The sequence below is a fragment of the Lissotriton vulgaris genome, chromosome 3_2 (assembly GCF_964263255.1).
Source record: "Lissotriton vulgaris chromosome 3_2, aLisVul1.2, whole genome shotgun sequence".
NCBI lineage: Eukaryota > Metazoa > Chordata > Amphibia > Caudata > Salamandridae > Lissotriton > Lissotriton vulgaris.
In genome coordinates this window covers 274,579,243-274,599,449 of record NC_141690.1, presented here as the reverse complement: position 1 = coordinate 274,599,449, position 20,207 = coordinate 274,579,243, and the positions used below count along the sequence as shown (strand labels likewise).

The following is a 20,207-nucleotide window of genomic DNA, read 5'->3' as shown; positions in this document are numbered from 1 at the left end:
AAACCTTTATGACTGGAGGCGGGTAGCAACAGAGACTCACCTTTAATGGAAAAGATTCGCCAGCACCGCTTGTCCTACTGCTGCATCTGCGGCGTCTGTTGACTGCAGACAGTAGTGCTTCGTAAAAGTATGGCTGCTCGACCACGTAGCAGCTCTGCAAATGTGTCGGAGGTACCCCCGCAAAGAGGGCAGTAGAAGCCGACACAGCTCTAGTTGAATGAGCACGTACTGGAGCTGGAAGAGGCTTGCCTGCCCGTTGATGACAAAAGGTAATGGCAGAAGAAATCCACCTAGTAATAGTTTGTTTGGTAACAGGTTGTCCTTTGCAGATCGGGCCATAGGCCACGAACAGTTGATCAGATTTCCTGAAGGATGCAGTACGCTGAATGTAAAACTTGAGACAACGTTTCAAATCCAGGGAATGTAATGAACGTTCCGCAGGAGTTTGTGGATCAGGAAAGAAAGTTTTTAAAATGACTGGTTCATTGAGATGAAAATCACTGGGGACTTTCGGAATAAATGTAGGATTAGTACGTAGCGTAACAGCTTCTTTTGAGAACTGGAGAAAAGGAGGCTGAATTGTGAATGCCTGAATAATGTCACTGACACGCCTAGATGACGTCAAGGCGAGCAATAGAACAATTTTCCACGTGAGGAATTTTAAGCTTGCTGAATGGATGTGTTCAAAAGGAGGTAGGAGGAGCCGAGACAAAACCAGGTTTAAGCGCCAAGCAGGCGGAGGACGACGAATATGTGGAAACATACGGAAGAGGCCTTTGAAAAACTGTTGAAGGATTCTAGACGAATACAGTGAGGTAGAACCATCATGACGGAAGCGGGAGAGAGCTGCCAGAAATACCTTCAGAGTGGAGTGGGAAAGTCCTGACTTTGCAAGGGATAGTAAGAAAGGCAGGATCTGTTCTGGTTTGGCGGTCATCGGATCCAAGGCTTTGGTGTGGCACCAGACACAGAAACGCTTCCACTTCAACTGATCGGTTTTAATGGTGGAAGGAGCACGGGCATGCGCTAACACCTCTCTACAGTCAGCGTCGATGGTCAGACGCGCAAATTCATTGTGTTCAGGTTCCAGGCATGGAGCTGGAGGTATGCTGGATCCGGATGGCAAATCTGCCCCTGCTGCATCGTGAGGAGGTGAGGCAGAGGATGAAGCGGAATTGGCTCGTTCTGGGAGAACAAGAGCAGGTCCGAGAACAATAGGCGCCGCGGCCACTTGGGTGCTATCAGGATGATATGGCAGGGTTGAAGCCTCATCCTGTGCAACAAGCGCGGAATCAGAGGAAGCGGAGGGAAAGCGTAGCTGAATGCGTTCAACCAGCTGATCGAAAATGCATTTCCGCTCGACTCTCTGTGGGGATGAAGACTTGCAAAGCGTTGGCATTTTCTGTTGGTGATAGTCGCAAAGAGATCCATCTGCGGCTGGCCCCACTGGCGGAAAATGAACTCTAGAGTTGGTTGATTGAGTACCCACTCGTGGTTGTCCGAGAGAGACCTGCTGAGTGAATCCGCCAGAACATTGGAAACACCCGGCACATGGATGGCTGTGAGATGAATTTGATGACGAATCGCCCATTTCCATATCTACTGTGCTTGTTGGGAAAGCAAAAGGGACCTTGTGCCGCCCTGCTTGTTCAGGTAATGCATGCTGGTGGTGTTGTCTGTCCTCACCAGCAGTGATTGGCCTTCAACAATCCGTTGAAAAGACTTCAGGGCAAGGAAGATCGCCAGAAGCTCTAGGCGGTTTATATGCCAAGTGCGTTGGATCGCAGTCCACTTCCCTTGTACTGACAGTCCTTCGAGATGCGCTCCCCAGCCCTCCAGGGACACATCAGTTGTAAGCGTTGAAGCAGCGTCTTGAAAAGACCGACCTTTGGAAATGTTCGGAGGGTGAGCCCACCACTCCAGAGCCTCCTGAATGCGGGGCGTGAGAAGGATCCTGTTGTTGAATGATCCTGAAATCTGTTTCCACTGCTTGTCTAACTCCTCTTGGACAACCCTCATATGTCGCCTGCAGTGGGGAATCAACTGTATGGCAGAGGAAGCCATGCCGAGGAATGATTTCAACATCCAGACTGAAACGTACAGTTTTGACTGCAGGGATCGTACCATCTGGAGCATACGGTCTTGTCTTTCCTGGGAGACAAAAACCATTGCCAGCTGAGAACCTAGTGAGGCTCCTAGAAAATCTCGCCGCTGAGACGGGCGAAAGTGTGACTTCTGGCAATTGATGGAAAGGCCCAAGTCCTGAAACAGGGAGATGCAAGACTGAGTATGTTGGATTGCCAGTTGGAGGTTTGGAGCCTTTATGAGACAATCGTCCAGGTATGGATAAAACTGTATGCCTTGTAGGCGCAGAAAAGCAGCTACCGGGGCCATGATCTTGGTAAAGACCCTCGGTGCTGAACGGAGGCCGAACGGCAGGACTCTGAATTGGAAGTGTAGGTGTCCGACTGTAAAACGAAGATATTTTCTGTGCCTGGGGTGGATCGGAACATGAAAATATACGTCCTGGAGGTCGATCGTGGAGAAGAACTCTCCGGAATTTAGGTAATGTAGAATCTGGAGCAGGGTCAACATTTGAAAAGTTTTGGATGTGATGAATTTGTTTAGAGCTCGTAGATCCAAAATTGGGCGCCATTCCCCCGATTTTTCCTGCTGGCCTTGTGGCACTACCTCGATATCACCCTTCCTGATCAATAATTTGACTTGAGTCAAAAGGTCTTTGAAATGGGGAGGAAGCGGGCTAGTAGGAGGGCGAGGTGGAGGAAATTTTGTGAATTCCAAGGTGTGTCCCTTTGAAATCAGATCTAGGACCCACTGATCGGAAGTAATGTTGGACCAATTCAAGATGTAATTTGAGATTCGACCTCCAATTTTTACAGTCGATGGAAAAATAACACTGGGACGGTCACGGTTTCTTTGCATTTGAACCACCTCTATAGGTAGTTTTTCTTTGGTAAGGTCTGGAGGAGGTCTGACGACTCTGGGACTGGTAAGTTTGTCTTTGCCAGTTGTCATTTTAGGAGCGATATTGGTTTGATCCACGAAAAGTGGAATAGTTGCCACCTCTACCACGTGCTCCTCCAAAATGGCGTTTCTTATATTGGAGAGACCCCAACGCCTTGGCAGTATCGTGTCTTTGATTGATTCGAGGACCTCGTCGACATGCTTTCCGAAAAGAGATTCCCTATCATAAGGTAGATCGAGGACTTTAGCTTGGACTTCAGGGCGAAATGCTGTTGACTTTAACCAGCCTTGACGCCTTAAAACAGCAGCTCCCGCCAACTGTCTAAAGCCCGTAGAGGAGATATCAATGGGGCAGTCAATGATCTCTGAGGAGATTTTTTCACCCTCCTGAATGATGGTTTGTGCCTCTGCGCGAATAGCATCTGGAAGTTGTGCAAGCAATGCTGCAATCTCGGACCACATTTGGCGGTCATACCGTCCAAGAATAGCCAAGGAATTAGCTGCCCTTACAGTGGTGGCTGCCATGGTAGTAAATCTAATCCCTATGGAATCCAGTTTTCGGCCTTCCTGATCTGGAGGAGAAGTAAGGGGCGTGGCAGGATTGCGAGACCTCTTTTGAGCCGCCTGAGTATTGACTGAGTCCGCTTAGGTTGAGACACCAAACATGTTGGAGAATCTGCTGGTGCTTTATATTTTGTATCGAGTCTTGGCAGGACAGCTGGGATCGAATTCGGTTGCTCCATTAATTTGAGACCTTCATCCCAAATGTGGTCAATTATAGGGATAGTGTGAGCTTGCCTTTGAGGTAGGTCTTTAAAATCGTAGAGAAAACAGTCAGTCAGTCTGTTGGACGTCCAAAGTGAGATGAAACCTCTTAGCAGCGCGGACCATCAAATTGTGGAAGCTGTCTATGTCCACAGGAGGCGAAGCCAATGGCGACGTTGGTGGAGTGGAAGGCGTGTGAGCCCTGTAATCGTCCCACTCTTGAAGGGCATTGTCATCATCATCAAATGGATCCGTATTTTGAGGGTCAGGATCGTCGTCGTTCGTATCAGGCAGGGCATGCACCGGTGACCGTGACGGAACTGGTGCAGAGGCTTGTGTTTGCGGAGGAGGTTGCGGGACTGGAGAACCAGGCCGAGATGGAGGAAATCTGCGGTTATAATCATCCAGCATGTGTTGCAGATTCCTTACCAAAGACAGTGGTATCTGTGTCGTTTGGTCTGACATAAGTGCTTCCGACCTATCTACTGGAAAAAGTTCTGTCCCATCTTCGACGTACTCTTCCTCCTCCTCATCATAATCCTGGCACTTGATGTGCAGCTCGGATGGACTAGTCGCTTGACCAAAGGCATTATCGTGCTCTGAATCATCATTGGAGTCCTCCTCCGCAGACTGAAATTATTTGTCAGGAAGAGCAGAACCACTCTTTATTGGACTCAGTTGAATTAGAGGTACGCGTCTGAGCGTAGAAGCAGTAACCACAGTGAAGGTGGTAGCTGTGGCTAAAGAATGGTGCAGCGTCGACGTGGCAATGGAGTCAACAGCCGGTTGAGGCGTCTGCACTGTGTCCACAGGCAAGGATTCCGTCGACGGATGTGACTTAGGCTTCGTCGACGAAGATTTCTTAGCCGTCGACGGCGCCGTCGACCAGGCAATGGACTTGCTAGTCGACGAAGATGGTCCAGTCGACGAAGGATGGACCGTCGGCGAAGTGGCAGCAGTCGACGAAGCTGTCGTCGACGGTAAGGTAGTCGTTGACGAAGTAGCCGTTGACGAAGCATGTCCCGTCGACGGGCAACGATCAGTCGACGATGTTGTAGTCTTGGTCAACGACGAGGAGTGCGTCAACGAAAGGCACGTCGACTGATGTTTCTTTGCCGACGAGGTGGATTTAGCAGCCGTCAGCGAGATCTTCAAAACAGAGGTAATGGGCCTCACCTCATGAGATGTCGTCGACTAGGTGGACGTCGTCGACGTAGTTCTTGAGGACATAGAGCATGTCGTCGTCGACGTGGAGACAGCATCCACGGATTTCGTCGTCGATGTCGGCGGATGCGTCGACGAGCCAGTGCCCATTTTAGAGGAAGAAGGCATGGCTTTGGACAATGACGCCAGAGAACCAGGTCTCGTAGGCGCATGTGGAGGTAAATCCTGTGGGGAGACAACCTTAGAAACATCAACAAGTCTCTTTTTCTTTAGAAAAGGAGAAGGTATCTCAGTCTCCGACCCACGTTTTTGAGAGGTCTTTGAGTGAAAAGAAGAGATACTCTCATCCTCCGAGACCACAGCGTCCGTTGACTTCAACTTCTGAAGCCACAGAAGGAGACGGGCCTCTCTGTCCCTTAAAGTTTTAGGTGGAAAAGTACGACAGTACTTACAGGTCTTCACTTCATGGTCTGGGTAGAGACAGTAAATACATTTACTGTGTGGACCTTCATGAAAGACGCAGTTTTCCACAGGATGGACAAGATCTGAACAAAGATTTCCTTTAAGAAGACATTAAGAGATGAAAATACAGCTAAATAAGTTGAAAACTGAGCAGAGCTCAGGGAGACTCCCTTCACACGAAGTGCGGTAGAAAATCTGAGGTCTTGGGCTTCTGAGGAGAAGGTTCTAGAGGGAGCTACAGCCTGATTGGCTGGAATTTGGACCAAAACATAATGCCACTGATAGGTTACTAAGTTGAGTTTCTCCCTTAGGCTTTCTATGGGCCTATTCTGTTCTATGGTACTTTTGAGTTATTCTGGATATTTTACTGTATTTTATATATGTATATATATTTATATAATTATGATAATTTTACTTGTATATGCATATATTACTGCTATTTTATGTACCGTGGGACTCCCACTTCGACGACGGGGAATATTCAAGCATGTGAATCTATGAAAGACACCCCTAATACTGGAGAATGGCATTTTCATGTTAAACCGACTGCATGATTGATTATGTAGTTGAAATCTATACATGTTTTTTTAATTATGCCTAACCTAATAAATTATTATAATTGAAAAATGTACTTCCATTTTCTTTCGACGGTATTCTCCTTCTTCTAACTCTTTAAGTAGTCCTTTCTCCATTTTTGATGGAGTACGTAGACGCACGTACGTAGTCACGTCTGTTAGGGAGGCTCTTTCCATGAAGGACAGAGGCACAGAAGAGCGTGTTTAAGGTAAGTTTTTTTTATTTTTTTAATTAAACCCTCTTGTTTGTTTTTTGCTTAACTCACATTCCTTTACTACGTTTTTCGTAGTAAAGGAATGCGTGGTAAAGGTTATAGTGGTAACCACGCATGCGTTGTAAAGCGTGCATGGTTAGTGCATTCGTGGAAACTGCTTCGTTGTAGTGGTTGTTTCCCGCAGAAATTATTGATGACTAGCGAGCTCCATTGTTCGGTCTGCATCAAATCATAAAGCCTATTTGTCATCAAGAGAAATCTGATGAAGCGAAGATTCAACTAACTGAACAATGGTATGATTACTGTGAAAATTCGAGAGAAACTAAACCACACAGAGGAGATGTGGTGTCCCTGTACGTTGATCTCACTGGCCCTGAATTAAGCTACAATTAAGGCAGACTTGCAAGAACTCAACTTCATATTTCACCTCAACACAAGTTTACAAAGGCTGAATCTGTAAAAAGAAATTAAATACATTAGCAATCAAGGGGGACAAAAATGAACGGCAGGAGAGCAATTTCTGTTCAGTTTGTTCAAAAAGTGTGAAATAGTTAATAGAGTCTAATGAATGGGTGCAGATGCTAAATGGATAACTTTCAGAAACACTTTAGTAATGTTTCCAAACCAACAGGTGCAAAGAGGTTGTTCTAACTTCATCTACAACACTGGTGCGGTTAGGTGCAAATTTGGTTCAGTTCTTCACCCTGGGTAACTACGTTATCACAGGAACATTGCGGACTAGGTATTTGGGCAAATAAACTAGGTGCAAAAAAAAATGATGACTGTGTGAATCCAGAATCAGAACAGACTTGAAAAGTAGAAAGATATCGCCCCCCTGGAGATCCTTACAGTGGGAGCTACACCATACAATGCTCAATGTTCTTGCTCTAAATACCTTCATTTGCACAATTCATTCTCGTATTTTTAATAATGTTCCATACAGAAATCACCTATTCACTTTTTTTTAAAACTGATTACTCAATCACACATAGATACTGGAAACTTTTTTTGTGCCTTTTAGGTGTATCTGAGGTGTATCTGAGGTGCATCTAAATAGAAAAGAAAATCAGTATCTACGGATAAAGTTGTATCCGGAAGGGAAATGACTCCACTGAGTAAGTATTAGATACTAGGCATGAAAGGATGAGTATTATTTGAAAAGTGCATATACACAAACACACAGACAGACTGTCCTGAAAGATCCAGAGGAGCTGGGGGAACGGCGCTTTGGCCAACCTCAACTACAAAATACGGAGTCTATCCTATTTGGATTCAACCCTGTGACCTAGAGAACCCCGACCACGGATCTCTGCTAACAGATACAATGTCAACCACTGCTACAACAACTCTGGTTGATCTTTCGATATTCGCCCTCAACCCCTGAAGCCTCAGGCTTGTGCCTACGCTATCGAATTGCCCTACTGCATCCTCCAGCCTCGGACCCCAGGAGAGTGTAGAGCCTGGCTCGTGCCACAGAGCAACCAGACACTGAAACTCATAGGAACAAGGCCGGTTGGTTATGGAAGAGAACACGTTTGGGGTTTTACGTTTTTCAGCAGTACTGGGCAGCGCTGTGACATAGAATGGAAGTCGCACTCTCTTGGATCGTCATTAGCATTTCTAGTGCCGCAAGGCCCCGCCCTCAAGCTCCTTCCACGGTCGCAGCACCAGTGCCACGGTTTGCTCCGAGGCCTGGCCGGCGCGCGAGCCTGCGCGAGGACCCTGTTTATTTTGGTTATTCATCAGGATTTGTTGCTGTACGCCGATCCCTTCTATGGCAATTACCGATAATGGTTTTGATCTACAGCTCCCTGGCAGCCCGTGGGATTTCTCCCATCTTCCCAATCACGATGGTTTTGCTAACCTTTCCTCAAATTAGTGAATTCCCCCATCTCCCATGGACAATATGTCAGCTTTGGAATTGGAAATTAGTTCTTTGCTTTTGCTGATGGAGGAATGTTCTTTTTAATGACGCACTTATGCTTGCACACAAAAAACAGAGTACAGTGCGCTTAAAGAGACTCACTCAGGAGGCACAGGCATGAAACAAGGCAGCAGGCGTAAGAAACACAGCTCTACTTCCATTCTTAAATCCTAAGGTGAGAAACGCAAGCAGCCACAGAGACAAGTGCCACACATGAAGAACAGCTGAGCAGAGTGGCCCAGTTCCATGCACTGTGCAACAGACGCTCACAAACGCCCCCAAATAAACACCCACACACTGTAAGATAGACATGTGCTTTAAAAAAATGAGCGCCCATGGTGTCACGCATAGATTCCCACTCATTGTCTCTGAAGCTGCCTTAAACGTAGAAAATCGTGCACTCCATAAAACAGAATGTCCTGAGCTTTGTGTGGAGGGTTCACAGACCCGGCATATTTGGGTTCTTTTAAGAGTTGGCAGAAGCCAGATTTAGCCCCTCCCTGTAGCTGCGACCATTTTTCTGTGCAGGATACAATGCACTTTGTCATGTTCTGCAGTTTGTACCGAGAGCAGAGAAAGAAATATTTGCTCCCCATTTTGAAAGAAGCCGGCTTTACACAGGTACAACCGGCATTGCTCTTCTTACAACTTTTGTCCAATCCTCGTATTACTTTCTGCATGGCAAATTTCCTGGTAGCCGCTGCTAGGGCGAAAGCAGTTGGCCAAATTTCGCCTTAAAGTTAATGGTTTTACTATGTATTTTTGATATGAAATGTAAAATCTTTTTTTTTTCTTTTTTACTATGTATAAAACTTTTTAATTCGTATACTTAGATGGTTGTCCTCTAGGAAAATGTAGGAATAAGTATTGCATGTAATGGTTTTTATTGTTTTTGTTTCTTTGTATGACTTGGAACAAGTCGAATAAAGATATTCTGACTGACTGACACACACAGACCCGGCAGATACATTTTCACCCAACGTTTGTCTAACTCTATATTACTGCCAACTTTGCTTAGCATAAGCAACAGCTAACCATTCACAAACAATGTTTATATACCAATTGCAAATTAAAGAAAAAAAATTAATGTAAAGCATTGTCATTCACAATGCCAGTAATTCAAACTTTAATGCTGCGAGACCTATTGCATTGCAAATGCTTGTCTTGTTTATTCTTTACATTGTTATGGGCATATTCCTGATAAGCATGAAAAACCAATACAAAGAACTATTATTTTTTTAAATGAAAGAACAAAAACCCGTCACACACCCACACACAACCACACAAACCACCACAAACAACCACAAACACAACCACACACACACACACCACACACACACACAACCAACCACACAACCACACACACAACCCCGCCAATAATTGGCATAGCCAATAGGTCTCGCCTTTGAGACCTTACAAGTGTTTAGCCACGCAACAGTTGATGTTGTTGGACCAAGGATATTGTGCTGCATAACTAAATACTTAGAAGGTCCCAAAAGCAAGACCTATTGGCGGAAGGTAAAACCTTCCGTGATCAAGGAAATGCTGTTTTTAATTGAGGTCAGCAAAATATTTCTATGCAACTACTGCTCTTTTTATTTCACTTCACAAGAGGTTTTCCATGTGTGAATTTTGGCACATGACCTCGGAGGCAGAGTGTTCCAAATCATGGCTTAGTTGCAACTTTTTATAAAGGTTCCTAAAGAAAAAGGAGCCAAACTCGGATTGTTCATAACCTGAAGCCATTCCCAAGAAGACCGCTGTGCACTTTCCTGTGCTGAATAAGCTACTGGTCTCAGCTCAGTTACCAGCACACCAGAGTTCACATCACTGAAAGCACCATCGCAACTGACGTTAATTGGAGCCTCGGTTCAATTTCCTTCATAAAATGCGCCTACTTCTAGAGTCAATTGGCCATCGTTTGTGCCTACATATCCGCCTACCAATAAATGTCAGTGCACACTTTTCAACCAGGCAAACACACCACCAGCCTTCAGTACACACGTCCAGACACACACACCACCAGCCGTCAATGCAGCATTCACCAGGCACACACCACCAGCTGTCAGTGCATGCTTTCACCAGGCATTCACACCACCTGCAGTTAGTGCACACTCACCAGACACACACCACTAGTGCACAATTTCTACAGGCGCACGCACACACATACCACCAGCCGTCAGTGCACGCTTCCACCAGGCACACACACCACCAGCAGTCAGTGCACGCTTTCACCAGGCATTCACACCACCGGCCGTTTGTGCACACCCAGGCACACACACACCACCAGCCATCAGTGCACAATTTCTAAAGGCGCGCACACACACACACACACACACACACACACACACACACACACACACTTGTCAGTGCAAGCTTTCACCAGGCACACACCACCAGCCGTCAGTGCACGCTTTTTACAGGCACACACACCACCAGCCGTCATTGCACGCTTCCATCAGGCGCACACAAACCACCAGCCGTCAGGGCATGCTTCCACCAAACACACACCACCAGACGTCAGTGCACGCTTTAACTAGGCACACACACACACACACACCACCAGCGGTCAGTGCACACTTTCACCAGGTACACACACCACCAGCCATCAGTGCATGCTTTCACCAGGTACACACACCACCAGCCATCAGTGCATGCTTTCACCAGGCACACACCACAAGCCGTCAGTGCATGCTTCCACCAGGCACACACACCAACAGCCTGCAGTGCACACTTCCACCAGGCATATACACCACCAGCCATCAGTGCACAATTTCTACAGGCACACACACCAATAGCCATCAGTGCACACATCAATTGTTAACGCATCCACAATTAACTAATGTAGCAATTGCAGTATGGCGCGCTTTACTTTTAAACACGTCAGTGCACACTTTTCCACCAGGCACACACACCACCAGCTTCAGTGCACGCTTCCAGACACACACACCCCCAGCAATCAGTGCACGCTTTTACACCAAGCGCACACACCACCAGCCGTCAGTGCACGCTTTCAACAGGCACACACACCACCAGCCTTCAGTGCACGCTTCCAGACACGCACACCACCAGCCATCAGTGCACTCTTTGCCAACATGCACACACACCACTAGCTGTCAGTGCGCACTTTCACCAGACACACACACACACCACCAGCAGTCAGTGCACGGGAAGAAGGAGTTCAGTTTTTCCTGGATTTAGTTTTAATTGATTGCAGTTCATCCACTGCTGGATGTGTATCATGGCGGAATGGAAATTGTCCACAGCGCTCGGAGAGTGGAGTGGAAAGATGATCTGCAGATCGTCAGCGTAATTATACATTGTGATGTCCCAGTTTTGAAGTGAGTGGATCAGGGGCCGGAGGTAGAGGTTGAATAGTAGGGGTGACAGGGAGGAACCCTGAGGGACTCCACAGGTAGTAGGAGTTTTGGGCGCTGTGTACGGGCCCAAACGGATGGCTTGTGTTCTGCCGGTCAGAAAGGACTGAGTGGTGTGTGTGCCTGGTGAAAGCATGCACTAACGGCTGGTGGTGTGTGCCTGGTGAAAGCGTGCACTGACTGTAAGAGACTCCAGAACAAGACTACTTCCTCTCCTGCAGACAGACAGAACTGTACCTCCGGACCAGGCACCAGTGTTAGCACTCCGTCCACTCCTTCCCCAGCTCCAGAGCAGGACCTCACTCCCAGAATATCTGGCTTCTGTGTGAGCACTTACCACCTACAAACCTACCTCTTTATCTACACTCCCTCTTCTCCACACCAGGCCACAGGGTCAGTTCTCACTCCCTCAGCCATGGCAATCCTCACCAGAACTGGTCCCTTAGCCAGCACTCACGTTCCAGTAAACCCAGCACCAGTTCGCTCATTGCTCCAACTAACCTTCAGCAGCATCCCTTCTTCCCCTCCACAGATCTGGACCCAGCGCCGGTCCTCACTCCGCTACACACCGGGATCCAGAGAGAGCCCTCACTCCGCTACACACCGGGATCCAGAGAGAGCCCTCACTCCGCTACACACCGGGATCCAGAGAGAGCCCTCACTCCGCCACACACCCAGATCCAGAGTGAGCCCTCACTCCGCCACACACCCAGATCCAGAGTGAGCCCTCACTCCACACCTGGATCCAGAGAGCCCTCACTCCACACCTGGATCCAGAGAGCCCTCACTCTGCCACACACCCCCAATCCAGAGTGAGCCCTCACTCCGCCACACACCTCGATCCAGAGTGAGCCCTCACTCCACACCTGGATCCAGAGAGCCCTCACTCCGCCACACACCCTGATCCAGAGATGGCCCTCACTCCACCACACGCCCCGATCCAGAGTCAGCCCTCAATCTGCCACACACCCGGATCCAGAGTCAGCCCTCACTCCGCCACATACCCGGATCCAGAGTCAGCCCTCACTCCGCCACATACCCGGATCCAGAGTCAGCCCTCACTCCGCCACACACCCGGATCAAGAGTCAGCCCTCACTCCGCCACACACCCGGATCAAGAGTCAGCCCTCACTCCGCCACACACCCCGATCCAGAGAGAGCCCTCACTCCGCCACACACCCCGATCCAAGTCAAGTCAAGTAATTTATATAGCGCACTACATACCCAGTGGGTCTCAAGGAGCTAGAGGGAGGGTGGAGAATTACTTGTCGAATATCCAGGTTTTAGGCTGCTTTCTGAAGGTTAGGTGGTTTTGAGTAAGGCGGAGGTGAATGGGAAGGGAGTTCCAGGTTTTAGCCGCTAAGTAGGAGAAGGATCTTCCCCCCATGGTGGTTTTGTTGATGCGTGGAACAGCAGCGAGGGCTTGGTTGGAAGAACGTAGCTGGCGAGAGGGGGAGTAGAAGGATAGTCGCGTGTTGAGGCATTCGGGTCCAAGTTGGTAGAGTGCTTTGTGTGCGTGGGTGAGGAGGCGGAACGTTATCCTCTTATTGACGGGGAGCCAGTGGAGGTCTTTCAGGTGAACGGAAATGTGGTCTTTGCGCGGGATGTCTAGTATGAGTCTGGCTGATGAGTTTTGGATGCGTTGGAGTTTTTTCTGAAGTTTTGCTGTGGTACCGGCGTACAGGGTGTTTCCGTAGTCCAGGCGGCTTGTAACCAGTGCGTGTGTGACCGTTTTTCTAGTTTCGGTGGGGATCCAGCGAAATGTTTTTTTGAGCATGCGAAGAATGTTGAAGCATGATGATGAAACGGCGTTGACTTGTCTGGTCATCGAGAGTGAAGAGGAGTCCAGGATGACGCCCAGGTTCCGTGCGTGGTCCGTTGGGATGGGTGCTTTTCCTAGGGCCGCTGGCCACCAGGAGTCGTCCCAGGCGGAAGGGGAGGTACCTAAGATGAGGACTTCTGTCTTGTCCGAGTTCAGTTTGAGACGGCTGTGCTTCATCCATTTGGCTACTTCTTGTATCCCTTCATGTAGGTTAGTTTTGGCGGTGTTTGGGTCTTTGGTGAGAGAGAGGATCAGTTGAGTGTCATCAGCGTAGGAGATGATGTTGAGGTTGTGTTGGCGTGCGATGATCGCGAGGGGCCTCATGTAAACGTTGAAGAGGGTAGGGCTGAGTGAAGATCCTTGTGGCACCCCGCAGATGACTTCGGTGGCCTCTGACTTAAACGGTGGGAGGCGGACTCTCTGAGTTCTTCCGGCAAGGAACGAGATGATCCAGTCCAAAGCTTTTCCTTGAATTCCGATGTTGTTGAGGCGATGTATAAGGGTGCTATGACAGACTGTGTCGAAGGCTGCAGAGAGGTCAAGGAGGATGAGGGCGACTGTGTCTCCGTTGTCCAGTAGTGTTCGAATGTCGTCTGTTGCTGCGATGAGGGCGGTTTCGGTGCTGTGTTTGGCTCGGAAGCCGGACTGTGAGGAGTCGAGGGATTTGTTGGTTTCGAGGAAGGCGGCGAGCTGGTTGTTGACCGCTTTCTCAATGACTTTGGCTGGGAATGGTAGGAGCGAGATGGGGGCGGTAGTTTTTTAGTTCGTGGGGTCTGCTGTGGGTTTTTTCAGAAGGGCGCTGAGTTCGGCGTGTATCCAACTTTCCGGGAAGGTGGCAGAGTTGAGAGAGCAGTTGACGTCTCGGAGTGGGGTGCGATGATGAAGTCTGATTTGTTGAAGATGTGATGGGGACATGGGTCTATGGGGGATCCTGAGTGGATGGATTTCATCAGGCGAATGGTGTCCTCAGTGGAGATTGGGTTCCAGTCATAAAGGATGTTCAAGGGGGGGTTTAGGTTCGGAGGTGGGCTGGTCTCCGGGTTGGTTGTCGAAGCGGTTATGGATGTTTGCGATTTTGTCGTGGAAGAATGAAGCTAGGGAGTCGCAAAGGATTTGAGAGGGAGTGATGTCGTTGGAGTTGGCGGTGGAGTTGGTAAACTCTTTGACGATGTTGAATAGTTCCTTGCTGTTGTGGGCGTTGTTGTCTAGTCGGTCTTTGAATGCGGATTTCTTGGCTGTCCAGATCAGTTGGTGGTGTTTACGGGTGGCGTTTTTGAAGGCGTCTCTGGTGCTAGTGTTTGGGTCTTTTTTCCAGGCTTTCTCAAGGGAACGACCGAGTTTCTTGGATTTCTTAAGGTCATCGTTGAACCAGGGGGCGTTTTTGCTGCCTAGCTTGATTTGACGTTTTTTCAAGGGTGCTAGGTTGTCGGCGCTGTGGGTTAGCCATTGTGTGAGGTTGATGGCTGCTTGGTTAGGGTTCGATGAATAAGCAGGGGGGTTTTGAAGAAGCGATGTGGAGATCTGGTCGATGGTGATCTTGTTCCAGTTTCTTCGCAGAGTTGGTTGAGGGTGGTTGTGGATTGTGGTCTTTTTGTAGTTAAAGTGAACGCAGCTGTGGTCCGTCCAATGGAGAGCTGGGGTGTGATTGAAGGAGATGTGCTTGCTGGAGGTGAAGATAGGGTCGAGTGTGTGTCCTGCGTAGTGGGTGGGGGTGTTTACTAGTTGTTTGAGTCCGAGGTTGGCGAGATTGTCCAGAAGGGTGGTGGTGTTGCTGTCGTTGCTCTTTTCCAGGTGAAAATTGAGGTCTCCCAGTAGAATGTATTCCTCGGAGGGGAGGGCGTGTGGGGTGATGAAGTCAGTTATGTCTTCACTGAATTGTGTACGGGGTCTTGGTGGCCTGTAGAGGAGGGTGCCTCTGAGTTTGGTCTTGGGGTCAGTGTGGATCTGGAAGTGAAGATGTTCGGTGATAGCGAGGTTGTCGTCTGAGCTGGTTGAGACGCGGATGGAGTTCTTATGGACGATGGCGATGCCTCCTCCTGTTTGGTTGGTGCGGTCTTTTCGGATGATCTTGTAGCCGTCCGGGATGTATATGGTGATGTCTGAAGCTGATTAGGCGTTCATCCATGTTTCTGTTAGGAAGGCAACGTCCGGAGAAATGGTGTCTAGTAGATTCCAAAGGTCGATGGCGTGTCTGTGGACCGAGCGGGTGTTGAGCAGGATGCATTTAAGGTGGTTAGTGTCGGATCTCTGTTTGGTGTTTGTGGATTTGGTGTGGGTCTTGGTGCAGTCGAACTTGCAGGAGAGGCAAGTGAAGGGTCCATGGATGTGTCCCGGTGCAGCTTGGTGGGCGGCCGGGGTTGAGTGCAGTTAGGGTTGCGGCGTCGTATGTAATGCGGGAGGGCTGAGAATTGCGGGGGCCAGGGGGTCTGGCGCTGGGCGCGGTCCAGGTGCAGACGGGCGTAGACGGGCTTACCTTTGGCGCACCTTCAGCGCGACCGCTGCGCGTGGACGCTGCACGTAGGTCCAGCGGTCATATATGGATAGAGGAGGGGGCGGAGCGAGGGAGGGGCCGCAGGGAGGAGTGATCGGGGTGGAGGGGCGGGCTGGCAGGCACAACAACAAAATGGCAGCTAATGTAAACACAAACACGACGAGATCGGCATAATCCGGGCAAATAATTCTAAAATGTGGGCAGAGGTACAGCTAGTTTAGAAGCAGGCAGTACCCCAATGTAAGTATCGCAGCAGGCAATTTAGATTTAAACTCGCGCTACAACAATACAAATCACTCGCGCAATGTGTGCTAGAGGCAAAGTTGACTAACGCTACGATATTTCAGAACACAAACTGATGGCGGCAATTGCTGGTCAAGCGTTACGATACCAAATGTCCAGGGAGCGTGGGGAGCGACCGACACTGCACGTGTCAGGCTGGTCACAGCGGAGGCTCAGGCGGGTCAGCTCTCTTCAATCAGTGGGAGGATGTCCGCCCTCACTCCGCCACACACCTGGATCCAGAGTGAGCCCTCACTCCGCCACACACCTGGATCCAGAGTGAGCCCTCACTCCGCCACACACCCCGATCCAGAGTCATCCCTCACTCCGCCACACGCCCCGATCCAGAGAGAGCCCTGACGCCGCCACACGCCCGGATCCAGAGTCAGCCCTCACTCCGCCACACACCCGGATCCAGAGTCAGCCCTCACTCCGCCACACACCCGGATCCAGAGTCGGCCCTCACTCCGCCCCACACCCGGATGCAGAGTGGGCCCTCACTCCGCCCCACACCCGGATGCAGAGTGAGCCCTCACTCCACCCCACACCCGGATGCAGAGTGAGCCCTCACTCCGCCCCACACCCGGATGCAGAGTGAGCCCTCACTCCGCCCCACACCCGGATGCAGAGTCAGCCCTCACTCCGCCACACACCCGGATGCAGAGTCAGCCCTCACTCCGCCACACACCCGGATGCAGAGTCAGCCCTCACTCCGCCACACACCCGGATGCAGAGTCAGCCCTCACTCCGCCACACACCCGGATGCAGAGTCAGCCCTCACTCCGCCACACACCCGGATGCAGAGTCAGCCCTCACTCCGCCACACACCCGGATGCAGAGTCAGCCCTCACTCCGCCACACACCCGGATGCAGAGTCAGCCCTCACTCCGCCACACACCCGGATGCAGAGTCAGCCCTCACTCCGCCACACACCCGGATGCAGAGTGAGCCCTCACTCCACTCCACACCCGGATGCAGAGTGAGCCCTCACTCCACTCCACACCCGGATGCAGAGTGAGCCCTCACTCCACTCCACACCCGGATGCAGAGTGAGCCCTCACTCCACTCCACACCCGGATGCAGAGTGAGCCCTCACTCCACTCCACACCCGGATGCAGAGTGAGCCCTCACTCCACTCCACACCCGGGTCCAGAGTGAGCCCTCACTCCACTCCACACCCGGGTCCAGAGTGAGCCCTCACTCCACTCCACACCCGGGTCCAGAGTGAGCCCTCACTCCACTCCACACCCGGGTCCAGAGTGAGCCCTCACTCCACACCTGGGTCCAGAGTGAGCCCTCACTCCACACCTGGGTCCAGAGTGAGCCCTCACTCCACACCTGGGTCCAGAGTGAGCCCTCACTCCACACCTGGGTCCAGAGTGAGCCCTCACTCCACACCTGGGTCCAGAGTGAGCCCTCACTCCACACCTGGGTCCAGAGTGAGCCCTCACTCCACACCTGGGTCCAGAGTGAGCCCTCACTCCACACCTGGGTCCAGAGTGAGCCCTCACTCCACACCTGGGTCCAGAGTGAGCCCTCACTCCACACCTGGGTCCAGAGTGAGCCCTCACTCCACACCTGGGTCCAGAGTGAGCCCTCACTCCACACCTGGATGCAGAGTGAGCCCTCACTCCACACCTGGATGCAGAGTGAGCCCTCACTCCACACCTGGATCCAAAGTGAGCCCTCACTCCACACCTGGATCCAAAGTGAGCCCTCACTCCACACCTGGATCCAAAGTGAGCCCTCACTCCACACCTGGATCCAAAGTGAGCCCTCACTCCACACCTGGATCCAAAGTGAGCCCTCACTCCACACCTGGATCCAAAGTGAGCCCTCACTCCACACCTGGATCCAAAGTGAGCCCTCACTCCACCACACACCCGGTTCCAGAGTCAGCCCTTACTCCACTACAAACCTGGATGCAGTTTAAGCCACCACTCCTCCACAAATCCAGCTCCTGTGTTGGTACTTACTCTCCTGCAGGCCTGGTACCAGCTTGTACACGATGTCCTGCATGACCCGGTCCAGTTTCAGGTTGAGCAGCGGCTGTGTTTCGTGAATCTTGATGTTGCACATGGGACAGTATTTACTAGTTTGTAGGTACTTCACGATGCAGCTTTTACAGACTGGAAAAACAAAGCAAAGGGTGGAATTAGAGAGAAAAAAACCCAGCAAGAATCCAGTATTGGCAGGACAGAGACAGGAAGGCAATGAACTACCAGGGAGCCTAATAAGCAAGTTACATCAGGTGCATTCACAAGGGACCATATTTGTATCTGTACTCTAGTTATAGACTAACTTGCCCATCTAGACTTCACACAAACTAATGTCAATCATTGCTACATACGTTGTGTACAGCACACAGTCAATTGCTGCCCAAAGGAGAGGAAGTGACGTCATCCATATAGCTGCCTTAATGCAGATCCTGTTTACTATGAAATCGCTGGCGCCCCTGTGCTTCTTAATGTACGCTGTGGCATTTTATGAATCGTTTGCTCTGTCATTTTTTAACTTGTATGCCTTAAGACACTACCACCTTAGTATTCTTGCAGAGTTACTTACATTGCAAATATGGCTATGTGACTCACTGTAAGAATTACTGAACGAGGCTAGCGAAGCGTAATCTCATTCTGAAGTAGGCAATACAAAGCTTGGATGTTAGAAAGTAGTATTGATTGCAGCACAAATCAAGGACTTCTTACATTTCTTCCTGAGAAACAGATTAGCTCAGCACACACCCATGATCAAAAATGCAGTTTCAAGAAGTACAGTAATAGATCATAATTTAGGATTAAATAACGAGAAAGAATCTCCCAAATGAATCCAATGAGCCTTCAGAATACTGGAAAAAATATCCTTCCATCATTCTTTTGTTCTTACCTGTACGTCAACCGTAGGAAAATATGACAGAGGGACAGGAAGAATATAAAAAGTCCCTCCCCACAACCTTGGAGGAAACTCCCACGGTGTGTTTGTGTGATCATTAGTTTTCCTGAAACAAACTCCCAATTTGAGTTTATGTGTGAAAAACACAAAACATTTTAAAGTTTGTCAGACAGCCAGTTGAAAACCAACCAGGGACGTCTACCAAATTGTTCACACAATAAAAGGAAGCATCATGACAGAGGTTCCTTTCAATGTACACCGGTGACAAGTGGCCCAGTAGTCTTCAAAGACGGTAATGGGTCAGGATGGTGGAGGGAATGTCCTCCACTACCTTGATGGGCGGAATACTGTCCGCCAATTTCTAAATCAGGACCTTAGTTAATCCCAATGGTCAGAGGTTCAGACTCGATTCCAAGTCTGTGCTCTGAAGCCACCTAAGAGGTGCTTGTAGTATAAGGTCCACAGAGGTCAGTAAATATAGAAGATATCATGGGCATTGCAGGCCCAGTCTCCCACCATTATTCCAAATCATCGTTTTTCTCCCCTATCCCTTTGCTCCCCTCCTTTCTTCTTGATACGTACCTAGCCACCACCCCACCCTTAAACCACTGTTCATCCTCCAGCTTTTCATTTCCCAGGCATTAATATTAATTTATCAAAAAAGGAAAAGAAAGGCCCTCCGACCCAAAGCATCACCACTCAATTAGCTTTACGTTTTTTGAATCATCCCGCACTTGAGATCTGGGCTGAATCCCAACTACTTCACAATCAATCAATCAATCAATCAGATTTGTAGGGCACTTCTGGTCCCCCGCGAGGGTATCCAGGCACTTCTGGACTCACATGTGTGTAGGCACTCGGTGATGGTGGTGGCGTCAATAAAGTAGCCGGCACACAGGTAGCAGACGATGTGCTCATTCAAGTCTTTGATCTTCACTTTGACCTCTTCCTGAAAATAAAACGGAGGAGAGAATATTATGGGAGTATCCGAGGCACAGGTCACAACAGACCATAAATGACATCCTGCAGCATAGCCCCCTCAGCAACTTGGCTTCACTACTTGACTTTTTAGCAATGCTACTGCAGCACTGGCAGTTACCCTGTTAAGTTAGTGGATCAGATTAGAGTCAAACTATGAATACATTTGTTGTCAAGAGATCCACAAGCGGGCAACATGTTGATGCATTTATCTGTAAAGTAGTTGTTGGTATTCTCTGTAGCGAGTGTTCCTCGGAGTAGAGGATGGGGACTGCAAC

At 49.5% G+C, this 20,207-nt stretch overlaps 1 protein-coding gene across 3 annotated transcripts in view; it reads right to left on the bottom strand.

Annotated features, from left to right (window-relative positions):
• PCGF1 (polycomb group ring finger 1) overlaps window positions 1-20,207 on the bottom strand; it is a 174,431-nt gene that overhangs the window by 126,828 nt on the left and 27,396 nt on the right. For all 3 annotated transcript variants that reach the window (XM_086964573.1, XM_086964572.1, XM_086964571.1), the window contains 2 exons: window positions 19,795-19,900; window positions 18,039-18,191 (listed from right to left, as the gene is read on the bottom strand). In XM_086964573.1, coding sequence (XP_086820699.1) covers window positions 18,039-18,191; window positions 19,795-19,900 — 259 coding nt within the window. The remainder of the gene's footprint in view (window positions 1-18,038; window positions 18,192-19,794; window positions 19,901-20,207) is intronic.